This window comes from Condylura cristata, unplaced genomic scaffold (assembly GCF_000260355.1).
Source record: "Condylura cristata isolate star-nosed mole 26May11 unplaced genomic scaffold, ConCri1.0 scaffold00018, whole genome shotgun sequence".
Lineage (NCBI taxonomy): Eukaryota > Metazoa > Chordata > Mammalia > Eulipotyphla > Talpidae > Condylura > Condylura cristata.
Window position 1 is genome coordinate 19,685,929 of NW_004567119.1, and position 20,694 is coordinate 19,706,622.

At 44.9% G+C, this 20,694-nt stretch overlaps 1 protein-coding gene across 1 annotated transcript in view; it reads right to left on the reverse strand.

The window, feature by feature from the left end:
* Window positions 1-20,694, reverse strand: part of DOCK5 (dedicator of cytokinesis 5) — a 166,128-nt gene that overhangs the window by 5,849 nt on the left and 139,585 nt on the right. Inside the window, exons 36-48 of the mRNA XM_004685387.2 lie at window positions 19,652-19,692; window positions 18,923-19,013; window positions 17,931-18,050; window positions 15,414-15,503; window positions 14,372-14,476; window positions 9,966-10,107; window positions 9,383-9,464; window positions 8,142-8,226; window positions 7,614-7,700; window positions 5,658-5,834; window positions 4,665-4,748; window positions 3,958-4,095; window positions 1,675-1,841 (exon numbers count right to left, since the gene is read on the reverse strand). Coding sequence (XP_004685444.1) covers window positions 1,675-1,841; window positions 3,958-4,095; window positions 4,665-4,748; window positions 5,658-5,834; window positions 7,614-7,700; window positions 8,142-8,226; window positions 9,383-9,464; window positions 9,966-10,107; window positions 14,372-14,476; window positions 15,414-15,503; window positions 17,931-18,050; window positions 18,923-19,013; window positions 19,652-19,692 — 1,409 coding nt within the window. The remainder of the gene's footprint in view (window positions 1-1,674; window positions 1,842-3,957; window positions 4,096-4,664; window positions 4,749-5,657; window positions 5,835-7,613; window positions 7,701-8,141; window positions 8,227-9,382; window positions 9,465-9,965; window positions 10,108-14,371; window positions 14,477-15,413; window positions 15,504-17,930; window positions 18,051-18,922; window positions 19,014-19,651; window positions 19,693-20,694) is intronic.

Consider the following 20,694-nt stretch of genomic DNA (forward strand, 5'->3'; position numbering starts at 1 on the left):
ACACAGGTCAGCTGTAGTCTGCATGTAATCCTGAAAAGCCTACTCATTCTAATCTTGACTCGGCCCATCCCTCTCAGGGCCTAAGCCTGACTTTTCAACCATCATTTCAGCATTTCAAGGTATGTATGTACAGAAATGAGACCATCAAAGTACCGAGGGAAAATATTAGTGAATGTTTATTCTGTCCCAGTAAGAGAAGGTCTTATTAAACTTACAGGCCGAGAATTCACACAGTAAAAATAAATAGGCGCTTTATATAGTAAGCACACACTTGGGAGCCAGACAGCCTGTGTTCAAATCCTATATACACTTGCTTGTTGGGTGACCCCAGGCAAAGACGCTTTTCATCCTCAGTTTATTTGTCTCTATCAAAACTGACATTAATGATTATTCAGCAACATAGGACTTAAGCAAATCACTAAACTCTATCTGTTATAGGTGCAGTTATGTAAAGATATCTGTGTCAATGTGAAGGAAAGATAATTTTTTTTGGTATTTTATTTAGATTGGCGAAGGCTGTAATTATGATATTAAATTCAGAAGAAAATTTTTATTTACTTGATGGCATAAAAAGTCAGTGCAACTAAATAAAAAAATAGAAGCACAGTCAAAAAGCAAAGGAGAAATTGGGGAAAATACTTCAACTCATATTCAGACAGAGTATGAAATTTGTAACCAAATTTATAACAAAATCTAACAAAATATTGGGTTGTCGGGAAAAGTCATGATGTATTTTTTTTTCATTTTTCACATGAAAATGCATCATGACTTTTTCGACAATGCAATGTATTAAAAAATTGGGCACTCCGAGGTGGTGCAGCGGGTTAAAGCACAGAACTAAGAAGCTAAAGCCACTTCAGCATGAGTTCGATCCCTGCCCTGGAGCTGACCCACATGGCGCGGCAGACCTCTCCTGGCTCGCCTGTCTGCTGCTCCCCTCAGCAGTGTATTTCACTAGATCTGCTTGTTCTGCTCCCCACTCTGTCTCTGAATCCTCTCACCGCCCCCCACACTTCTGGCCTGTACCCCAGTTCTGTATGCAAAAGTAAATATATCTTAAAAAAAAAAAGAAATTCTTGATCTTTAAGGTATGTTAAATAAGAAAAGCAAGGTTGAGTGAGTAGTACATGGCACTCTTTGTAGATAACCACTGCGAGCACACCTGGGAGAGGCATGGTGTGTGTGTGGAGACATCACTGCCTGGAGCGTACTGGCCCCCTGACGGCTCACACTACTTGCCTCTGGAGAGGAGAACTGGTATTTGGGAGTCGGGGACTGAAAGGAGATTTTCCATATTGCATCCCTTTAGCCCTTTGAGTTTTATGTCATGTGATTACATTACCTATTCAAAATTGCAAGATTCTTGAAAATTGAGAAGGTGAAAAATATCAAGCAATAATTATAAATTAACACAGAATATTAAAACGGTGTGGGATAGTGTGTGTGACAGGCTGTGGATTACGTTTTTTTTTTCTTTCTTCCTAATGGTTGTCGTCATTCCACAAGTAAAAACAGTTCTCATGAAGAGATTCAGGAGCATGAATGAAACGCTAATAACCCAGCTACCCTGAGTTCTTTCCCTGAGGGCAGTGATGCATCACACTGACAGTTACTGCAGGCACCTCAGTTAGGCGTCTTTCTATCCCTCCGGGAGCTGGAAGGTCAAACTCTTACCCATCAGATCCTGGCCTAGAAGGAGCATTATCCGATGAGTTTGAGGAGGTGGAAACCACAGAGGAAGTCACCGAGGTGATGGACAATCTCCGCAGAGTAGACGACATGATGTAGGGCAGGACCATGGATCCCGCGCGGCTCTGCTTCCTCTCAGTCAAGTTGGGGGGCTGAAGAAGACATGACCCCGCTGCTCAGCTGGGCTGGGGCTCAGCCCATCCCAACTGGTGCCGTGCTCCTCCCCTTTGCTGCAGAGAAGGCGCCTTATCCTCACAGGTTGGTTCCTGTGCTGCCTCAGTGGTTAAATACCCTAGAGCCTATTTTCTTGGTTATAAATTTATAAATGCAACTTCAGTTAAACCTACTTTGTTTCTAAGATTAAGGAAAATGCATATGAGAAGGACAAAGAGGTGCATTATCTACAAAAAACAAAACAAAACAAAACAAAAAGGGGCCCTTCCTGGCGGTGCCTGGGGTTGAGGTGCAGCAGCACTGTGAAGTGCCCACAGCCCCTTCAGCACAAGTTCGATCCCTGACCAGGGAGCTGACCCACATGGCGTGGCAGACCTCTCCTGTCCTGCCTGCTGCTCCCCGCAGCAGTGTATTTCAGTTAGATCTGCCTGTTCTGTTCCCCACTCTGTCTCTGGTGAATCCTCTCACCACCACCCTCCCATACCTCTGGCCTGTACCCTAGTTCTTATATGCATACATACATATTTTTTAAAAATAACAAAAAGACTTTGCTTCTCCAATTTACCTCCTTTCAGTTGCTAAAAGTCATAAAAATGGAATATTGGTCTAAGAGAATAATTTTAGAATGAAGTAGATGTGAAACTCGGTCTGTTAAATTTTAGGGAATAAGATTGATCTACTTCCATAAGTACTGCAAGCATTGATCTTATGCTTTTTATGCTTATTATTGAGCATGATCTACTCTGTTAAAGATGTCACTGGAGAAACTGATTACCTTCCTCACATGCCACCCTATCAGTTTTACATGCTAAGATCAGCCAAATTTTGCTAACAGCTAAACCTCACTGGGTCAAAGCTAGTCTTTGTGATGTAGTCAAATGTTCCTAGAAGAAAAACCTTCATTAGCAGTGAGGTAGGAGACAAATTCTTAGGAAAACATGATGGAACTCTCAGGCAAGTGAAAGAAATAATAAAAACGTACTCTGAAAAAAAGGGAGCAGCAATGGAAGTATGGGGTAGGAAGAAGAATACAGAAACGTGGCTCCGAGCTTGGGACTGAGGGAAGAATGTGAGTATCAGGGACAGAAACATAAGACAGTTAAAGAGAGCAAGGTGAAGGAGCAGATCAGTGAAGTTGGAACCAAGTCTATAACCAACTTTTGGAGAGGAGGTTAGCACATACACTCCACCAACTTCTCAGGAAGAAAAAAAATTGCCACTGTGAGAAATGTGTTAGAACTGTCAAAAAAAATCATGAAGTCAGCAATATGCAATGCAAAGTGGATCTAACAATTCTTTCTCAACTTCAAAGGTGTGAAAACAGTAAAGCTTTCATCAAATTAAAAAAAAAAGATTTGGAAACATTTTACAATTGGGCTTCTTATAGGAAATTTTTCAAAAGTCATTTTCCAGGCTCTGCCTGGTGATGCAGCGGGTTAAAGCACAGCATTAAGAAGCTAAAGCCACTTTAGCATGAGTTCGATCTCCACCCTGGAGGTGATCTACATGGCGTGGCAGACCTCTCCTGACCTGCCCGCTGGTCCCCTCAGCAGTGTACTTCTTCGATCTGCCTGTTCTGCTCCCCACTCTGTCCCTGGTGACTCCACTCACCACCCCTGCACCTCTGGCCTATACCCCAGTTCTGTATGTATTAATAAATAAATCTTCAAAAAAAAAAAAGTAATTTTCCATCCCACCGAGGGAAAAGAAAGAATTGGGCTGGACAGGACAGAAATACCAGTGTCTGGGATTAGAACACTCCCCCTTCTGGCAGGTAGTTGGTTCTCACTGTGTGGTCCCCAGACCCTGGCATCCATGAGAGCACATTAGAAATGCAAATTCTTGAGCCCCATCCCAGTGAATCAAGTGTTCTGGGGATGCAGCCTTGCTATCTGTCTTGTCACAACTTCCCAGGTGGTTCTGAAGATGGGTCACGTTTGAGAACTTACAAAATGGCAGTCAAGGGTGGAGGGTCGACTAGCTTTCCCTGGCCTGCTCCATATTGGCAGGTCAAGCCCATGCGACCATGACTGATTTGGCATCTGCCAAATGAACCACTAGTATCAAAGGTAATGGACAGTAGAGAAGGCCTACCAGAGTTATAACCCCATAGAGCTTTTCGACTTTCTCCTTGAGTTCCCGGAAGCAGGAAGACAACCGGTCATGCAGTGGCTTGAGCTGCTCCGTCAGCTTCTCTCCATGGATGCGGATTCCCTCTGATAGCAAAGGCATCTGTCCAAAGGGCCAAGAGATGAATGCAACATGAAGAGGGGTAATTCCGGGTTAGGTGTTGGGGACGAAGGGGCAGGTAAGTGGCAGACCCAGGCTCTGAGATACTGCTCCTTAGTGTTGGGCTGGGAGCAGGAGGTTCAGGTTGATGATGCAGAGAATCCACACATTCAGGACTCAAAGAAGCCCATAACGCAAAGGCCACACCAGACAAGACCAATCACCTGGAGCAGGGGCCACTTCTGTGGAGGAGTAATCGATGGTTTTGGCCTCAGACTGAACTACTGGCTTCACTTGCTCCCACAGTTCACAGAAGCGAGAGAGGTAAACCGAGGCCAAGGAGCCAACATTTCTCAGTGGGAAACACAGGCTGGGAAACACCAGCTGGGGGACCTGAATGGCCCCCCTCAACATGTCAGTCTAAAGAGGTGCCGTCCTAGGTCCCGGCCCAAACAAATATAGGTTGTGTTTCCTTATGGGATTAAAAAAAAGCAGGGCCAAAAGTGGGCCTGTTGGTGTCCTGTGCGGGCCCCCGCCGAGGAGAACCGGCTGCCCACACCTGCCCAAGGCACCTGTAATGCGATCAGTTGTTTCAGCAGCTCGATCTTCTCCTGGTCTTCGGGATGCTCTTGCAAGTACTTTTCTGTAAAAAAAGCCTGAAAGTAAGAGACAGATGAATGAGAATTAGAGCACGTTCCTTTTTGTCAGATAGAAAGGCAGGGGCTCAGAGGGTTTGAGCTCTGGCCCAAGAGCAGATGTGGGGATGGGAGGCAGGCTTCAGGGGCAAGCCCTGGCCTTGTGAGGACATGGTGCATGATGGAAGCAAGCATGAGCCCACCAATGTCCACTTGCCTTCCCATTCATCTCCTTCCCATTCCCCTGGCTGGTCACAGGAGTGTCAAATTTATTTATATGCAAGAGGACTCCAAAATTATTTGGTCACAAAGAGATACCAAATAATGAAAAATCCTGCTTCTGTTGATTAACTCAACTGAATTCCACTTACCGAACGCATGACCCCCTTTCAAGATGGCGGAACATCAAACCCTATGCGATGGATTCTCATGCACTGAGCTCTTTAGTTTTTCCAGGAACATGGACAGCAAGACTTGGTTGAACTCATGTAACCATAGAAACAGGGACTGAATCTGGCCAGACAGCCGTGGCACACCATGTCGAGTGGGGGCTGTTAGAAGTGAGCTGACAGGGCGTGGCTCTGACTTTCCCACACTCGTTGCCTGATTCCAGAGAACCCACTTGTCAGCTTCCATCTCCCAGAGGGGAGAGTGGGGTGGGAGAGGGAGTAGTAGGGTGTCACAAGGTTTACCAGGTTGACTGATTTCAGTTATCCTGGGGTGACTCTTTACCAGACAGTGTCTGGGTGGCTGAGGGTCTCTAGGAGCTGTGAGCTTTTCATTCATCCCACCTCCCCATTCATAAAGGGGAGAATGAAAATATCTCAGAGCAGGTGTGAGAGACAAATTCACCCGCTGCACTGGGCCCCCATGGGAGATGCTGAGACTCACGGGGCTCAGACTTGTGGGGGGATGCCAGCCCACACTTACCTTTTCATAGTTGGAGTATCCCCCCATAACAGCAGGGTCGATGATGCCGCTGAGCAGCATGGAAAGGGGGTGCACGGGGAGAGAGCGGTCCCAGGTGTGCTGCTGCACGCAGTTGCTAATCCTCTCGTTGGTGAGCTCCATGGTCTCTATGGCGTTCTCCAGAGGACTGATTTCCTCCTGTGAAGAGCACATGAGAAGGGTACTTAGGGGCCCCGCAGCAAAGACAGAAGAGCACCTGTGCATTTCCCTCCAAAGCTGAACACCCACCAACCTACAGGGTGATTGTGCTTGTCAGGATTCCTTCCAAGGATACCATACTTAAGTGGCTGATGTTGGCAAAGGGCAAAATAAGCTTTTAAAGCCTCCAGAAAAAGTACAACCATGGCTTAAAAACTAGAGTTATAGTACTAGTTAATACTGGGGCAAAGTCTCTAAAAATTCTGAGAAGAACAAAACGGAGCAAGAATGATGGTTTCTTGTACAAAGCTTCCTCAGTTAATTTTGAGAAACTCAATAGAAGAACAAGTATCTAGTTGGAAATATTTTTGCATTCACTGCTAAGAAGCTGATGCTTCTTCCCTGAGAAGCAGAAAGTGACCCTAAAAGCCATAAATTCAGATGACACACAGGTCACTTCTGTGCTTAACAGAAGAAATATAGGATGGATTGTAACAGCCTGAATTTTGGATGAAAATGAGATGAGATGCAATATGGAGTTAGCGAGAGGTGACTTCCTGTGGAAATGTTTGCAAAACAGGTTTCAAGAAAACCCATGACCTCTTCATTTTACCCGTGATCAGCCAGCACGACATTCCAAGCTTCATCTGTAAGTGCTGGCTTGAAAGTATCATTTATACTTGACTTGAAGGATCATAACTTATCACAAGTGATGTAGAACCACAGTTCAGTCTTGTTTATGACAAATTCCTGAACAGATGTTTTACCAGGTATGCAACAAGGTGTCAACATAATGAACCTGTAAACCATGGCTGGGGCAGGCTTATGGTTTTAGTGGGGTCTCAAGACATGAAGACACGGCAGGTAATGCCTTAGAATTATGCCCAAGTTTCCAAGGGCCATAAGGAAAAGGCATTGAACCCAGCTTGTGAATTTCAGGGACGGTTTCCTGGGGAAGTTGGTACCTAAAATGAATCTGGACAGAAGTGGTGGTGAGAGGACATTTTAGGCAGATAAAACGCCCAGTGTCAAGGACAGTTGAAATAACATGGAAAGACCATTTCAGTTCCAGGAAATTCCACAGAAGATGAGACAGAAGGGCTGGATTGCAAGGACCCTGTAGGAGTGTGGGGACCCTAGGCAGGGGGACAGCACATGTGACCATGTGGTCGGGTCTATGCCACAGAGTTCACACCCTGAGGGAGTAAGGAAGGGGGACCCGAGAAGGAAAAGGCCAGGAGGGCAATTGGGAGACATGGTTGTTGGTGTTCACCAGGGTTGAACGAGGTGCTAGAAAGAGGAGAGAAGTAGAAGGCTGGACGTGAAGAAAACAGACTTTAATAAGCATGAAAATGGTAAACTGGGCAGCTTTTGGCTCAAGAGGTTGGAAGAGTCCAGGATGACTGGTGATGTGATTAACTGAGAAAAAAAGAAGAGGAAAGGTTCTGGGAGGGAAAAATGTGATTGACAAGAACCTCAGAGGAGGCATTCCAAAATGGTCTTGGTGCTGGCAGGCTTCCCAGGAGACGACTCTCCCTGGGTCACGAAAGAGTCACTCACTGTGAGGGACCTTCAGGGCTGGTGTTGTCACATCAGTTTTACAAAGGAGTTCTAGCGCACAAGTGTGTCTTTATTCTCTTTTGGGAAAAGAAGTTGGCTCAAGGAGGCTAGCTGGCCAGCTAGTGTGAACTGGCAGGGGGATTTAACAAGGGCTGTTATTATATTTGGCCACAGGTTTTTGGTTTTTTTTTTTTCCAGTTTCAATTTCAAAGGACTCACTGTTGAAATCTGTTTGACTTCAAACCACTTGAGGATCCCAGGAAAGGTGTACGCAGTTGTATACGTGGTCCTTTCGATCCACATGGTCTGACAGAAGAAAGATAGAAAATGTTGGTCGGTTTTCAGGTAAAACAGCAAAACCCCTAATCCAGTTGAGCTTCTGCTCGCAAATGACTCCTTAGGGAACAGACCCTGTTTTCTCAAAAGATGTAAGGATTCTGGGTGCTTAGAGCCGCAGGGGTCATCCACTTGGGCCCTGGGCCCTTTCACCCTCTAGCTGAAAGTAGGAAGAGCAGAGAGTTGGGCCTGGCTCAAGGCCACAGTGGCAGCAGGCTAAGAATATTGTCTAGTCTTTCGACTTCCAATCCAGAGTTTTCCACTGAAAGTCTGGTCTGCCGTCCGGGTCGCCAGCAGGTAATCGCTCTCTCAGGGCTGCCAGCATTCTGCGCTTTTCTGCGGTGAGGCAAAAGGCCTCCAGTCTGGATGTCAATGTCACCTTGTTTTACAGGACACAAGGGGAGGACTCACAGCAAACTCGTTGTCTGGGTCCTTTTCTCCTTTCCGGAAGGGCCGGGAATAGCTGAACTGCTGTACTTCATTGGCTCTGTAGTAACTGGGAAAGACAAAGCCACATGTTACAGTTTCTCTTTCAGAACAAGCCCGCCTTGGTATGATTTCAACAAAGCCTGTAATACCTCTCACACAGTCTGAGTCACATTCACAAAGCTATGTTGAAACTGACACTTGCCACAAAAGAGGCTGGAGGCAGTGTGCAATCTGACTTCATGTCATGTTAATTTAACTTAGTATTTCACAGCTCACAGTTTAAACAGGTATTAGGCCTTCTACTGCTAGGAGCCCAGCAGGTAGGGAGAGGTCAACCCTATTCTTTTTATTTTTTAATTGATTCATTTTTGCATACAGAACTGGGGTACAGGCCAGAGGTGCAGGAGCGGTGAGAGGATTCACTGGAGACAGAGTGGGGAGCAGAACAGGCAGATCTACTGAAATACATTGATGAGGGGAGCAGCCGCTAAGACAGGAATGTTCTGCTGCACCATGTGGGTCACCTCCCTGGCCAGGGATTGAACTTGTGCTGAAGCAGTTGCCACGAACTTCATGGTGCTGTACTTTAACCTGCTGTGTCAACAGGGAAGGCCCAGGTCAGCCCTATTCAGTGCATGCTTCTGGGTGAAAATAAGAGCCAGAGGTCTAAAACCTAAACGAGAAATTCCCAACTTCCCTCCTCCTGCCAAAACCCCTGCAGCCCCTCTGAGTACCAAGTGCTCAAAATGGAATGGGCAGTTATTATGGTCTGAAAGTCCGTGTCCACTCAGAAATTCACCTATTGAAACACTAATGCCCAGAGGGAGGGTTTTAGGGGCTGGGGTCTTTAAGAGAGGTTGACAGTGGAGCCCTTACGAATGTAATATGTGTTCTTATGAAAAAGACACACCAGAGGGCTCCCTTGCCCCTTCCACATTTTAGGTCACAATGAGAAGGTGGCTGTCTGCGAACCAGGAAGCTCCCGGACTCTGCATCAGCTGTGGCCTTGATCTTGGACTTCCCAGATTCCAGAGCTGTGAAAGTAAGTGTCTGCTCTTTGTAAGCCATTAATCTGTGAGTTCTGGTGGAGCAAACTCAGTGCACTAAGACAGGAGAAGATCTTCCAAATGGGAATGAATCTAAGACTTTAGTTTTGATATACTTTTCAATAAAGCAGGAGTGAAGAATACTTTTAAAAAGCCAAATCAAAAAGGCCCACTTACTTTAAGATCTGCTCTGGAACTGGTTTGTCTTTATAGCTAGGTGGCAGGCTCATGACTGGCTTCACGGTGAAACACTGCATATCTGAGTTGCTGGTTAAGGAGGGAAAAGGGCTGAGCCTTGAAGCTGTCCCAGGCAGACACCTGTTTCTCCTGCTTTGTACATGGAGCTGGAACTTGCATCCATCATTCCTCCCTACCCAATGCCAGAACTACAATGAAAATGGATTTCCCTTCTGCATCTCCAAGACACCTTATTTAAAAATTAACCCAAAGGTAATTTTTGGTCAGACACCTGACATACAACCTGGACACTGGAAAACAGACATGAATGAAATATCAGGATGATTAGCAATAGGTGATTAGAACCTGTCTGAAATAATTTCGTTTGTTCAAGCACCCACACTCCAAAACCAGCAGCATGAAGCTTATCTTTGGGTGCTGTCTGTTTCTTCAGGACCACAGTGGGGTACTGCACCAGGTGTGCTGAATAGTCATCCCCAACAAACACAACTGCCAGAGAAGTTAGGCAGCGGCTGACCAGGCTAAGGAGTCTTTGGGTCACAATTCCCCTTGGCAAGGATACACTGCTTTGGGGAGGTCTTGATTTCGTCTCCCGGGGGCGTGGTGCTGGTCATCTTCTCTGCATTGGGGAACTGCGTCAGCAATCTCAGGCTGAAGTCTTCTCGCCTCTCATACTCCTTCCCCCGGTAGATGAAGATTTTATTCTGTAGGTCAGACAGGTAATTCCATATAAAGGGTGAAGGGCAACAGGAGATTCTCATGCTAGGCACGTCACTCCCCAGCGAATGTGCAAGCCATCGTCAAGTTCTCCCTGAACACTACACGCCACACAGCAACCATTACTGCTGGAAAGAGCTCACGTATTTTGCAGTTAAGTCATGAGCATAAAAACAACTTTGAGTAGTGCTTCTCAGTGTGGATTGGCCCAAACCCCAGCTTGCCTACTGCAGGGCTACAAACCATCTACACTGATCTTCAAGAAAATATAGAGCTTATGCTCTAAAGGAGCTCGGTGACCTCACCAGGTATGCTGTTCATTTAGCTGCCTTTTTCAGAGGAAAACATTCTGGATGAGACAAGGAGGAGCATTCATTTACATGCAAGCACAAGTTTCTCATCTCATCATGATCCAGTAAGTTTGCAGACAGCACTTTGAAGCGCTGCCTTTGTGAACATGAAAATAGGAAGAGAGTGAACATAACACACCTGGTAGTCAGACAGCAAAGGGACAGGTAAGAGGTAAAGAAGAATCCCCAGCAGTCCCGGGCCAGTCTCGAAACACACAAAGTACAGCGACATCAAAGTATCATAGAAAATAACTGCACTAAACACTTATTTTCTCCATTTCTAACTATAGCTTCCTTTGTCATTTATAAATCTAGTACAATTGGGTTTTTAAAAAGAACTCTCCGAGGTCTGGGGCTAGCTGTTGCTGCCGGTCAAGCTAATTCCTAGCTGGGTTTAGAGGGTTCTGTTCATCTGCTGGTCACTCAGATGCAAGATATATTTTTAATGAAAACTTGGGCTCATGTTGCCCTGTAAAATGTTTAAAAAAAAAAAAAACACTTGTTTATTTATATAACAAATATGTAAGGGGTAAAGAGTAAATAGGCTAGACACTCGGGATAGAATGGTGGCCTCACTGGCAGGAAACTTACCTCCTAGTGAAGAGAGAAAAATCAAACAAGCAAACAAGTAAGCAAGACAATCTTCGTATAAGTAGGATATCTTTTCAGCTAAACACTGAAGGCGATGAAAATGGCCATATATATTGGAACACTTTTCCAAACTGACTTATGTGACTGACACACACCCTGAGAAATTCTAACATTCAGGCAACATGTGGCGGGCAGGGATCAGAGGGTAAGAAGGCATGATGGTAGGAGACAGTCAGCATCTGTGAAAGGAACTGAGGGCCAGAAACTCAATATGAGAGAGCTCAACTGGAAAGAGAGGCTTCCAGGAGGATACGGATGTGACTGGGCCTAGACTGACAGACAGATGGGCGGAGAGAACAACTAGGCATGGGAAGTGGAAAGGATAAGGTTCAAGGGCAGAAAGATGGAGTTAGGTTGACTAGAGAATCTTGGGCTGGGGGGATGAGCCAGAATGACAGGCTGCAGGGAATTCACAGAGCTTCCATGACGGAAGCTGTCATGAGGCAACTGATATGGCAGGGGAGGGCGTGTCCAACTGTAGGAATCCGGGGAGACGAGCTGAGTGGGGGGGGAAAGCCACAGGATGTGGCATTTGGAGGAGGGAAAGGAAATGGGAGAGTCAACAATTATTCTGAATTTAGCAACTTTGGAACAGGAAGAGAGTGGGTCATTGACAGAATCAGAGGAGACCTGGCTGGGGAAGGGGAAGAAGATTCTGAATCTGGGTGGAATAGTCTGTAGCACAGAGAGGCATTTACGTTCCAGATTTTATGTTTTTAAGCAGACTTTGACAACACATCACAACTAGAAAGCAGTTTATACTCTACGGAGCATATGAAGTATCCCTATATATTCAATTTCTCAAAACAGTCCTCAACATGGGCATTATTTCTTGAAACTACAGGTCAGAAAACCACAACCACCATTTTACTGTATATAGAAGACTAAGTATTCTATCCATCTCAGAATCTTCCAGATCCAAATATCAAATTGCTGACCTACATTTTTTGGAAGCTCCAAACTCATTTCGCACAGAGTATGCACAAAGCCAAACGTTTACAAACAACTTATAAAGCCAACGGCCTCTGCAGTCCAGTCCCATAGTCCTCTGCCCCTTCTCTTATTTACCCTTCTGTGTGTGCTTCTCTCCAGCCTCAAGGCCTTTGAATCTGCTGTTCTCACTGGTAACCTTGTCATCCTAATAGATACTTGACAGCTACTAGTAGATATCATCTTAACTAGTAGTCATTCTAATACTTACCTGGCTTCACTCCCTTCATGTTTGGACTCAAGTATCACCTTCTTAGTAAAGGATTTCCTAGTTCCCTGATTTAAAATCGCAAACCAGGACCTCCCTGTTGGTGCGAGGGGTTAAGTCTCAGCACTATGACGCCCTCCACAGCCACTGCAGCAGGAGCTTGATCCCCACTAGGGAGGTGACCCACATGGTATGGCATACAGAACTGGGGTACAGGTCAGAGGTGCAGGGGCCGTGAGAGGATTCACCAGAGACAGAGTGGGGAGCAGAACAGGCAGACTGATGAAGTGCACTGCTGAGGGGAGCAGCGGGTGGGTCAGGAGAGGTCTGCTGTGCCATGTGGATCACCTTCGGTGCCAGGGATGGAACTCATGCTGAAGAGGCTTTGGCAAGCTTGCAGTGCTGCACTTTAGCCCACTGTGCCACCAGGGAGGGTCCCTGAGTTCCCATCCACTCCACCCTTGGCCAGGTGACCTTGCCAGCATGAAAGTTTTGTGGTGACTCTGGTTACAACCAGGATGCACACGGATACCCCACTTCACCCCAGGGCTCTTCATGCTCTTTGCATGCTTCCTGCCTCAACCACCCGCTCACCCCAGCTCCCTCCATTCCCACCACACTCGTCTTCTCTCATTTCTTCATGTTGACAGCCTCTGCCTGCTGTTTCCTCTGCCAAGAATGCTCTTTCCTTCCCCTTTCACCGCCTTAACTCCCAGCTCACCTTTCAAATGATGTCTATCCTGACTGTACAAAATTCAGTGAAAACTTATAGACAGAAAAATGTCCCTTTTTTAGGGTAAGTGTGTGAGTTTTGGTCAATATAGCCACGACTGCAACACGACACAAAAGAGTTCCATCGCCAATAGGATTTCGCACACATCTCTGTAGCCCACCCCTTCCTTCTACCGGAGAACCACAATCCTTTCTCTGTCCCTCAAGCAAGGGCTGGCTTGATCAGAGTGTTATATAAATAGAGTCAATGAATGAAGTCTTTGAAATCTATCTTCATTCACTAAGCACAAGTCATCTGAGATTCACCCACAGGGTTGCATGGGGATTCACTCCTTTCTATGACCCAGAAGCATTCCATTCGACGCTATGTCACGGGTTATCTATCCCATCACCTGTTGAGAAACACAGGTAATGTGCAATCTGTGATGAAGATAAACAAAGGTGCTAAAACATTCACATACAAAATTTGTGTACAGGTTTTTATTCCACTCAGGTGAATACTCACTGGTTATAGCACAGAATATCTTACCTGTTCTACTTCAAATATACATTTGTTTGTGTGATTATTTAATTAACATCTCACCTTCTAGGGTTAAAATCTACGAGGGCAGGGATCTTATCCCCTTGCAATTACCACTGTAGCTCAAATGACTTAGTATGTGTGTACAGGAAAAAAGCGATCAAATGAATGAATGAACCACCTCCTCATTAGGCACGGTAAGGGATCTAAATTGTTTTTCCCCACCTTTATCTTAATTAGGGGGAATATAAATAATAATTGCTTTCAAAAATAGCTCAGTTCTAAAAGGCTCGTCTTGTGGTAGCAAAGAGGAATTTTTTGTTTTTTACATTGTAAAATCACTCTTAGAGAAAACTGAAGGGAGGAAAGGAGGGAGAACAGGGTTCCTTCACCATTACATTGCACCATTTTATTTATTTTTGTGAACTCTTGTAGTCCAGTCCTTGGGATAGTGGCTTTCCAACTAGCTCTGGCTGGAAATAAATAAACAACTAAATCTAGCAATCCACACTCTCCCCTGCCTGACCCGTGGTAGACCAGTGGAGAGGATGGTTCTGTTTTTCCATTTTCAGTCCACCTGGGAAAAGTCGTTTCACAAAAGAGCTGCCAGAGAGCAGAGGCAGCTGGGGTGTGGGGTGAAGAGGCGGTCACACAGGAAGTGGTTTCCCTCTGCGACCTCACACCGCGAGAGCAGGGCCAGCAGCTGCTAACACACTAGACCCATCTAGCAAAGAGGTGAAGACCTTCCCTCCTTCAGACTCCAGAGCTTAACGGCTTTGGAGACCACCTGGGCTTCTTACCCGCAGGAAAGAAGGGAAGCCCTGTCCGTAGTATCCAACCGCAAAGTATTCTGGCTGAGGCCTCATTGCCTTAATGATGTTCTCATAAAACGAGGCTCTTTTTTTCTGGAAAATAAAACAAAGGAGGTTACAAGAGAGATTACAAGGATGCTGGGGTGGGGTGGAGGGGATCAGCTTATTTGCTTTGTTGTTTCCCACTTAACACAGAGAAATAAAAGGCCTTTGGAAAGCATCTTGTGGTCAAAGGGTTTGCTTTCTCTTGAGGCAGAGGTTTTGGACCTGGGATCTAAGGGCCTGGGAACCCCCTGAAAGATGTACATAGAAAGATGTGTGTGCAAGCATTCTGTGCAGTGGGCAGTGCTCACACTTCACTGGTTTCTTCAAGGGGTTCAGGACCTCCAAAAGCACTTTCTGAGATTCACAGAGGGCAGCTATACTTAATCAGAGACAGAGAAAAGAACATAAGGAACCTTCCACTTCCTGCAGGTGATTTGGATTCATGTCCTTGGTTCAGTTACAGGTATCCAGAAGGTGGGAGCAATGTTCTGTTTCTCAATACTTGACACCACACTGTCTTTAATTTTTCACAGGGGGGAGGCTTCCTGGACAAGGCTCAGAGTCATTTTTTTTAAAGATTTATTTCTTTACATATACAAGAACTGGGGTACAGGCCAGAGGTGCAGAGGCTGAGAAGATTCACCAGAGACAGAGTGGGGAGCAGAACTGGCTGAAATACACTGCTGAGGGGAGCAATGGGTGAGACAGGAGAGGTCTGCTGTGCCATGTGTGTCAGCTCCCTGGCTGGGGATTGAACTTGTGCTGCAGTGGCTGCTGATAGCTTCATAGTGCAGGGAGTTAACCCATTGCACCATTAGGGAGGCCCTGAGTCTTCACCCTTTGTCACCTTTCCTTTCACAAGGTTATGATGTTTCCATTGAAAATAACAAAATTTATCCTGACTTGCCTAAGCTCATAGAATTAGCTTCATGCTCACTGATTGTAGGGAGGCTGTTGGTGGCATGAGGAACACAGACAGACTCACCAAGAGATTGCCAAGGCCCTCGTAGTCAAACACTTTGCTCTCATAAGTCTCAGCCAACTCTTTGCTAAGTTTGATCGCCTTCTCCCACATCTTTAGAGAAAGAAAAGTCAGGTTAAAGCAAAGAACAAAGCAGTCACTCACTTTCTCAAATGGCAAAAGCCATTTGAGTGCCCCTAGCTAGCAGCAAGATTGTGGGGGTTGAGATGCTGAAATATTCCCAGCCAGCTTCATCTCTTGGATCAACTAATCATCTTTCTGACAATATAAAATTACTATATATTAGCTGCTTTGTTGCGGGCATCTTTGGTAAATCTGTTTATAAGAACATAAAGAATACCGAGTGTCTAAAATTAAAGCATACTTTAAAGGGTAAAGCACCAAAACAGGGAACCAGTTCTGAACCAGAGGCCCTGAGAATGTGAGAGTTTTATTTGAGGGTAAAGTCAGTGTGGGCTTTAGTTCTGGTCCTGGGTGTGTAAATTTGTGTTTGGAGTTAGGCTATTTGGGGTATGGTTAGAAAAGTAGCTAACTGTATTGTTATTTGGAATTTAAGAAACTGTGGTTTGAATTAGGGCTTTCACTTCTTGTTTCAACTAAACTACCTACTTAGTCAAGCAGTTTTGGGAAATACCTTAGAGCATGTGTGACTGTGTAAGCTACAGCCTGATTCACAGCTGGAATCCAAGGCTGCATCCCAGGTTGTGCCTGGGTATTTCATCAGCTTTAGGTAGGTCCTATTAAACCATAGTATCTAGTCATTTCCTACGTTATTCTTGTTAACAGGATGCTATGTTCCTTCCATTGTTTCTGACTGCTAAAGGAATACATGTGAAGTTCACATACAGTTGCAGAACATTTTCAAATTACATATTTTAAAATCCTTGTTAGCTGACTGCTTCTCAGCTTTTGGCTGAGACCAAGAATGGAATCATCATCAGCCGAGTTTGCCCCTTGTGAAATTTCACAGCCTGGGTCACTGAAAAGGCTCTGAAATGTTCCCAATGGATCCCTTTTCATATTGGCTGGGTCTGGTGCAGCAAGTCAGTAAGCCGCAGAAATGCAATCCAGCTCTCTCCTAGTTCAGCAAACGCCAACTATGTAAGAGACAGGGAGTTCCCTAGCACAGTGTCCCTGGTCCCTTTCAGTGGACCAGATCAAAACTGTCTTCTAGATAAAACTCATATACTATTTGCTTTCCTCCACGTTCATCGCTTATGCATACACGGGAGCTTCCCAAAGGCTTCAGGATGAATGATATCACCATTGATTAAATGGAGCAGACTATCAACATCCATCTATTAAATCAGAAGTTCAAGAGATTCACAAACTTGTAAAATAATACCACTGACACTAACTCTTTGGAAAATATAGTTATAATAATTTCTCATAAAAGAAATGATCCAATCAATCAGACATGATTTCTCCAGTAGGTCACAAACTACAGCTTCCTGGTGCTCTTCATAGGTTCACTCCACCTTCCTGCCCCCACAGGCATTTAACTTGCCTGTCACCTTACAACCTGTGTAGAAAGACAGTAACCTATGCAATTGGTGTGAGCCAACAATCTCTTGAAAACACACAGGGAAAATGGGACCAGCTCTTGGCCCCGCAGCACCAATTACAAGATGAAATTATGGCTGTGCAGAGTGAGGCTCGAGGCTGCCAATTCTAGTCTCCACAGAGTTAAGTGTTGTCAAGATAACTGATCTTTATTACCTTTCTTACCTTATATATTCATTTTTGCTCCCACAAAAATAACAGAATTCAAAGATACACAGGGTATAAAAGAATAAGCCATAAGTCATTGTTGTATAATGAAGAGTTTGGTCCTGAGTTCCAGGGATGGAGTTTCTCCAGACACCATGGTGTCTTTCTTATTCATGGTGGACCACTCACCACACCTGAATTTACATAGGCGGCCCCCAGACAGCCTCGGAATGAGGGCTGGTCGTGCCAGAATCATCGCCTGTGCAATTAGGTGGCTGGGAGGGGGTGTTGGAGATTGAGTTTAATCACGCCACTGATGATTCAGTCAATAAAGTCTATGTAATCAAACCCCTATAAAAACTGCACAGCAAGGATTAAATGAGCTTCCTGGTGGTGAACACATCAGTTTGCCAAATCGTATTATGTCCTAAATCTATGGGAAGAAGACACAGAAGCTTTGTAGTAGAGTCTCCGCCTAAATCTTGCCATTTATGATCCTTCACTTGGATGGTTCTGCTTTGTACCCTTTATCATAAACTGTTATCATAATACAGCATCTTACCAAGTTTGTTTGTTTTTAGAGCATCTTATGAAACCTTGAAGGAGTTACGGGACACCCTCCCAAATTGTTAGTCAATTAGTCAGAAGAGTGGGTGGCCGGGGAACTTGTGCTGGCACCAGAAGGGAGGCCTGTCAGGCTGGGATTGTGCCCTAACCTGTGGAGTCTGGGGTTACTTTGGGTGGTTGGCACCAGCACAGCAGACACTTAACTCTTTCTCCTAATGCAAGACCCAACCACCCAACACTCACTTTGCCTTTGTCAAAATAAGATATGATTTCTTGATACAACTTCTCTTTAAGCTCCTGCTGGGTAGAAACATTGTAATTGGCTCTCTGAGGCAGCTGGGAGTCACAGGGCTGGTCAGACCACTGCAGACAAACAGAAGGAACAGAAGAGATTAAGGCAATGAATCTCTTAATTAAGTTAATCAAAGGAGATTAATGTAACAAATACCCAGACCAAAAAAAAAGATACAGAAATATTTGAGTATATCTTTGACTGATTTATAGTGTTGTAGTTGATTTATCAAACAACCAATCACACACACACACACACACACACACACACACACACACACACTCACACACACTCACACACACACACCAGCCCTGAGACAAAGGTTGAGCTAAATGGACAAACCCTTCAGGCATTCCCAGCAAAAGTCAGGCAGCCAACTTCCATGGCTGCTTTTAATAAATTACACATCACCCTAAAGATACAGGAATAATTAGAGCTAGAAATATTTGGGATCACTGATGTATCTGTGTATTTATTATCTGCAGCATAATTTTACTTAGTGAGAGAGTAGAAACAGGAAAACATTCCTACGTACTCCATATATTTAAAACTCATTTCTCTGCAGGCATACAAAACTATTTATCTATCTTCATTGATGTATGTTTTGTCTCTTTAATCAGCAAGCTAAATACTAGAAGCTTATAAGTTCTGTTTCCTAAGAATTCTTAAATAATTACTGACATACAACTGAGATGAAAAAATGCACAAAATGATGCAAAAATACACTATTATATATATATAAAATAATTACTGTCATTTTCTTAACTTGGATTTGAAAATTAGCTGTGTCTACTTAGCAGATATAAAGATATTATCAAAGAAAGGACGTCTCTTGAGAAATGATCTTTCCCGTCCAAACCACAAAGTACACAGAATTTCGTCTCTAAAGGCACTGACAATGCCTGTCTTCCACCCACTGAAATGTGCGCCCTGGCCCTCTCACCTGCAGAAGCTCAGCGTGCAAGAGGAGCGTATAGGCAGCTTCTGTGTAATTCTCACAGTCGCGGTGCAAATCCCTCAGCTTGTACAAGTACCTGGTAAGGACAGAAAGGAGGCTGTTTGCAAGGGAGTGATCTGTGCGTCAGCTCTTCCACAACCAGACCTCAGCCTGCCTTCCTGCCTTCTCTCAGACGCCTGTCTGAGCCCTTATTTCTCTCAGGAAAAGGAATGTGTCACTTCTTGCTCTTTTAAGCTTTGTGTAAGCTCTCTTACCCCATCTATTCTATTTTGGGCTCTTTGTCCAAGGCAGGGCACTTACATTTTTTATGCCGTGGGCCCCAGTGGGAAGCTAATGAGAGTTCTGAGAAAATGCACAGAGTTTATGTCCAAGTTTGCTTTGGCTCTTTACAGACCCCTTTCACAGGCTAACCTTTCTCGATGGAAGAGCATCTCATCACCCTCCCTGTCTGGCCCCTCCATCAGGCGTGCCTGATGACACTGTCCAGTCTTCTCTGCCCTCCTTGAATCCTGACACCACCTTCCCAAGGTGCTCCCTCAGACTGTATCACCTGTGTCTAAAGAGTTCACCCTTTTACGGAAGATAGCATATCACATACTTTTTGGAGTTTCTCAGAGCAACCATGGCCTTGGGATTTATTTGTTTCTTGAAGAAACAAGAAATAACAAAACTGTGACATAAAACTGTAAAAGCAGACATTTTCTTCAAGCTTACCTGATGAATATGTCCTGTCTCTTCTTTTCTTTATAAAAATTCTACAAAAGAAGGTCACAGTCAAATGGTAAGTCAAAGGTTATTGATGAGTCTGTCACAAAATGGCCAAAATATGACTGCTGTTTTTCCTCCAGTCACTTTTCTGAAGAGTTTACTCTTTCCTTTGAACAGATAGCACAACCCTTTCCCCTCACCAAGGAATGGATAGTTTTAAGAGTTCATGAACTGCTTTTTCATACATGGCATGAAATAAAGAAGGATGTAAAAACTATAAAAAATTAAAAAGAAATGTACCAGCTAACTTAAAAGGAAACAATTCTATAACAAGAAATAAGAAAACTGATGTCGCCAAAACTTAGTAATCTGTTACTCAAAATACCCTCTAACCTAGATATTTACTTTCTAAAAAATTGTTAAATCTGGAAAGTATTGATGAAAATGAAAGTATTATTTAAAAAACAGAAAGAACTGCTTTTTAAAACCATGTTTCTAAGACACATGAGGGAGATCTTTCACAGGTGTAGAAGGCCCACTACTCAAAACAAATCACCTGAGCCTGTTTCCTAGCGAGTCAGGGAGGGAGGTTTCTGGATTTTACTAAGGCAGCCCAGACCTCTGAGGTCTGTGGTCACTGGTGCTGATCCAGGAGAGACCAGGCCACAGGCTCTACCTCAGGGTGTGTGCCAGAGGGGCGGGAAGGGGAATCGGGAGGTGGGGGTGGGGGGCTTCAGGTGCCAGTGCTGACCTGATGGGGTATATGCCAACACAAGTTCACCTGTGCCCAGGAATTCCAACAATAAAGCAGCCACAGGCCCTCCCTGGTGGCGCAGCGGGTTAGGATGCAGCACTGCAAGCTGGCAGCAACCATTTCAATGAGAGTTTGATCCTCGCCCCACAGGTGACCCACATGGTGCGGGAGACCTCTCCTGAGCTGCCACTGCTCCCCTCACAGTGTACCTCATCGATCTGCCTGTTCTGCTCCCCACTCTGTCTCTGGTGAATCCCCTCACTATCCCTGCACCTCTGGTTTGTGCCCTAGTTCT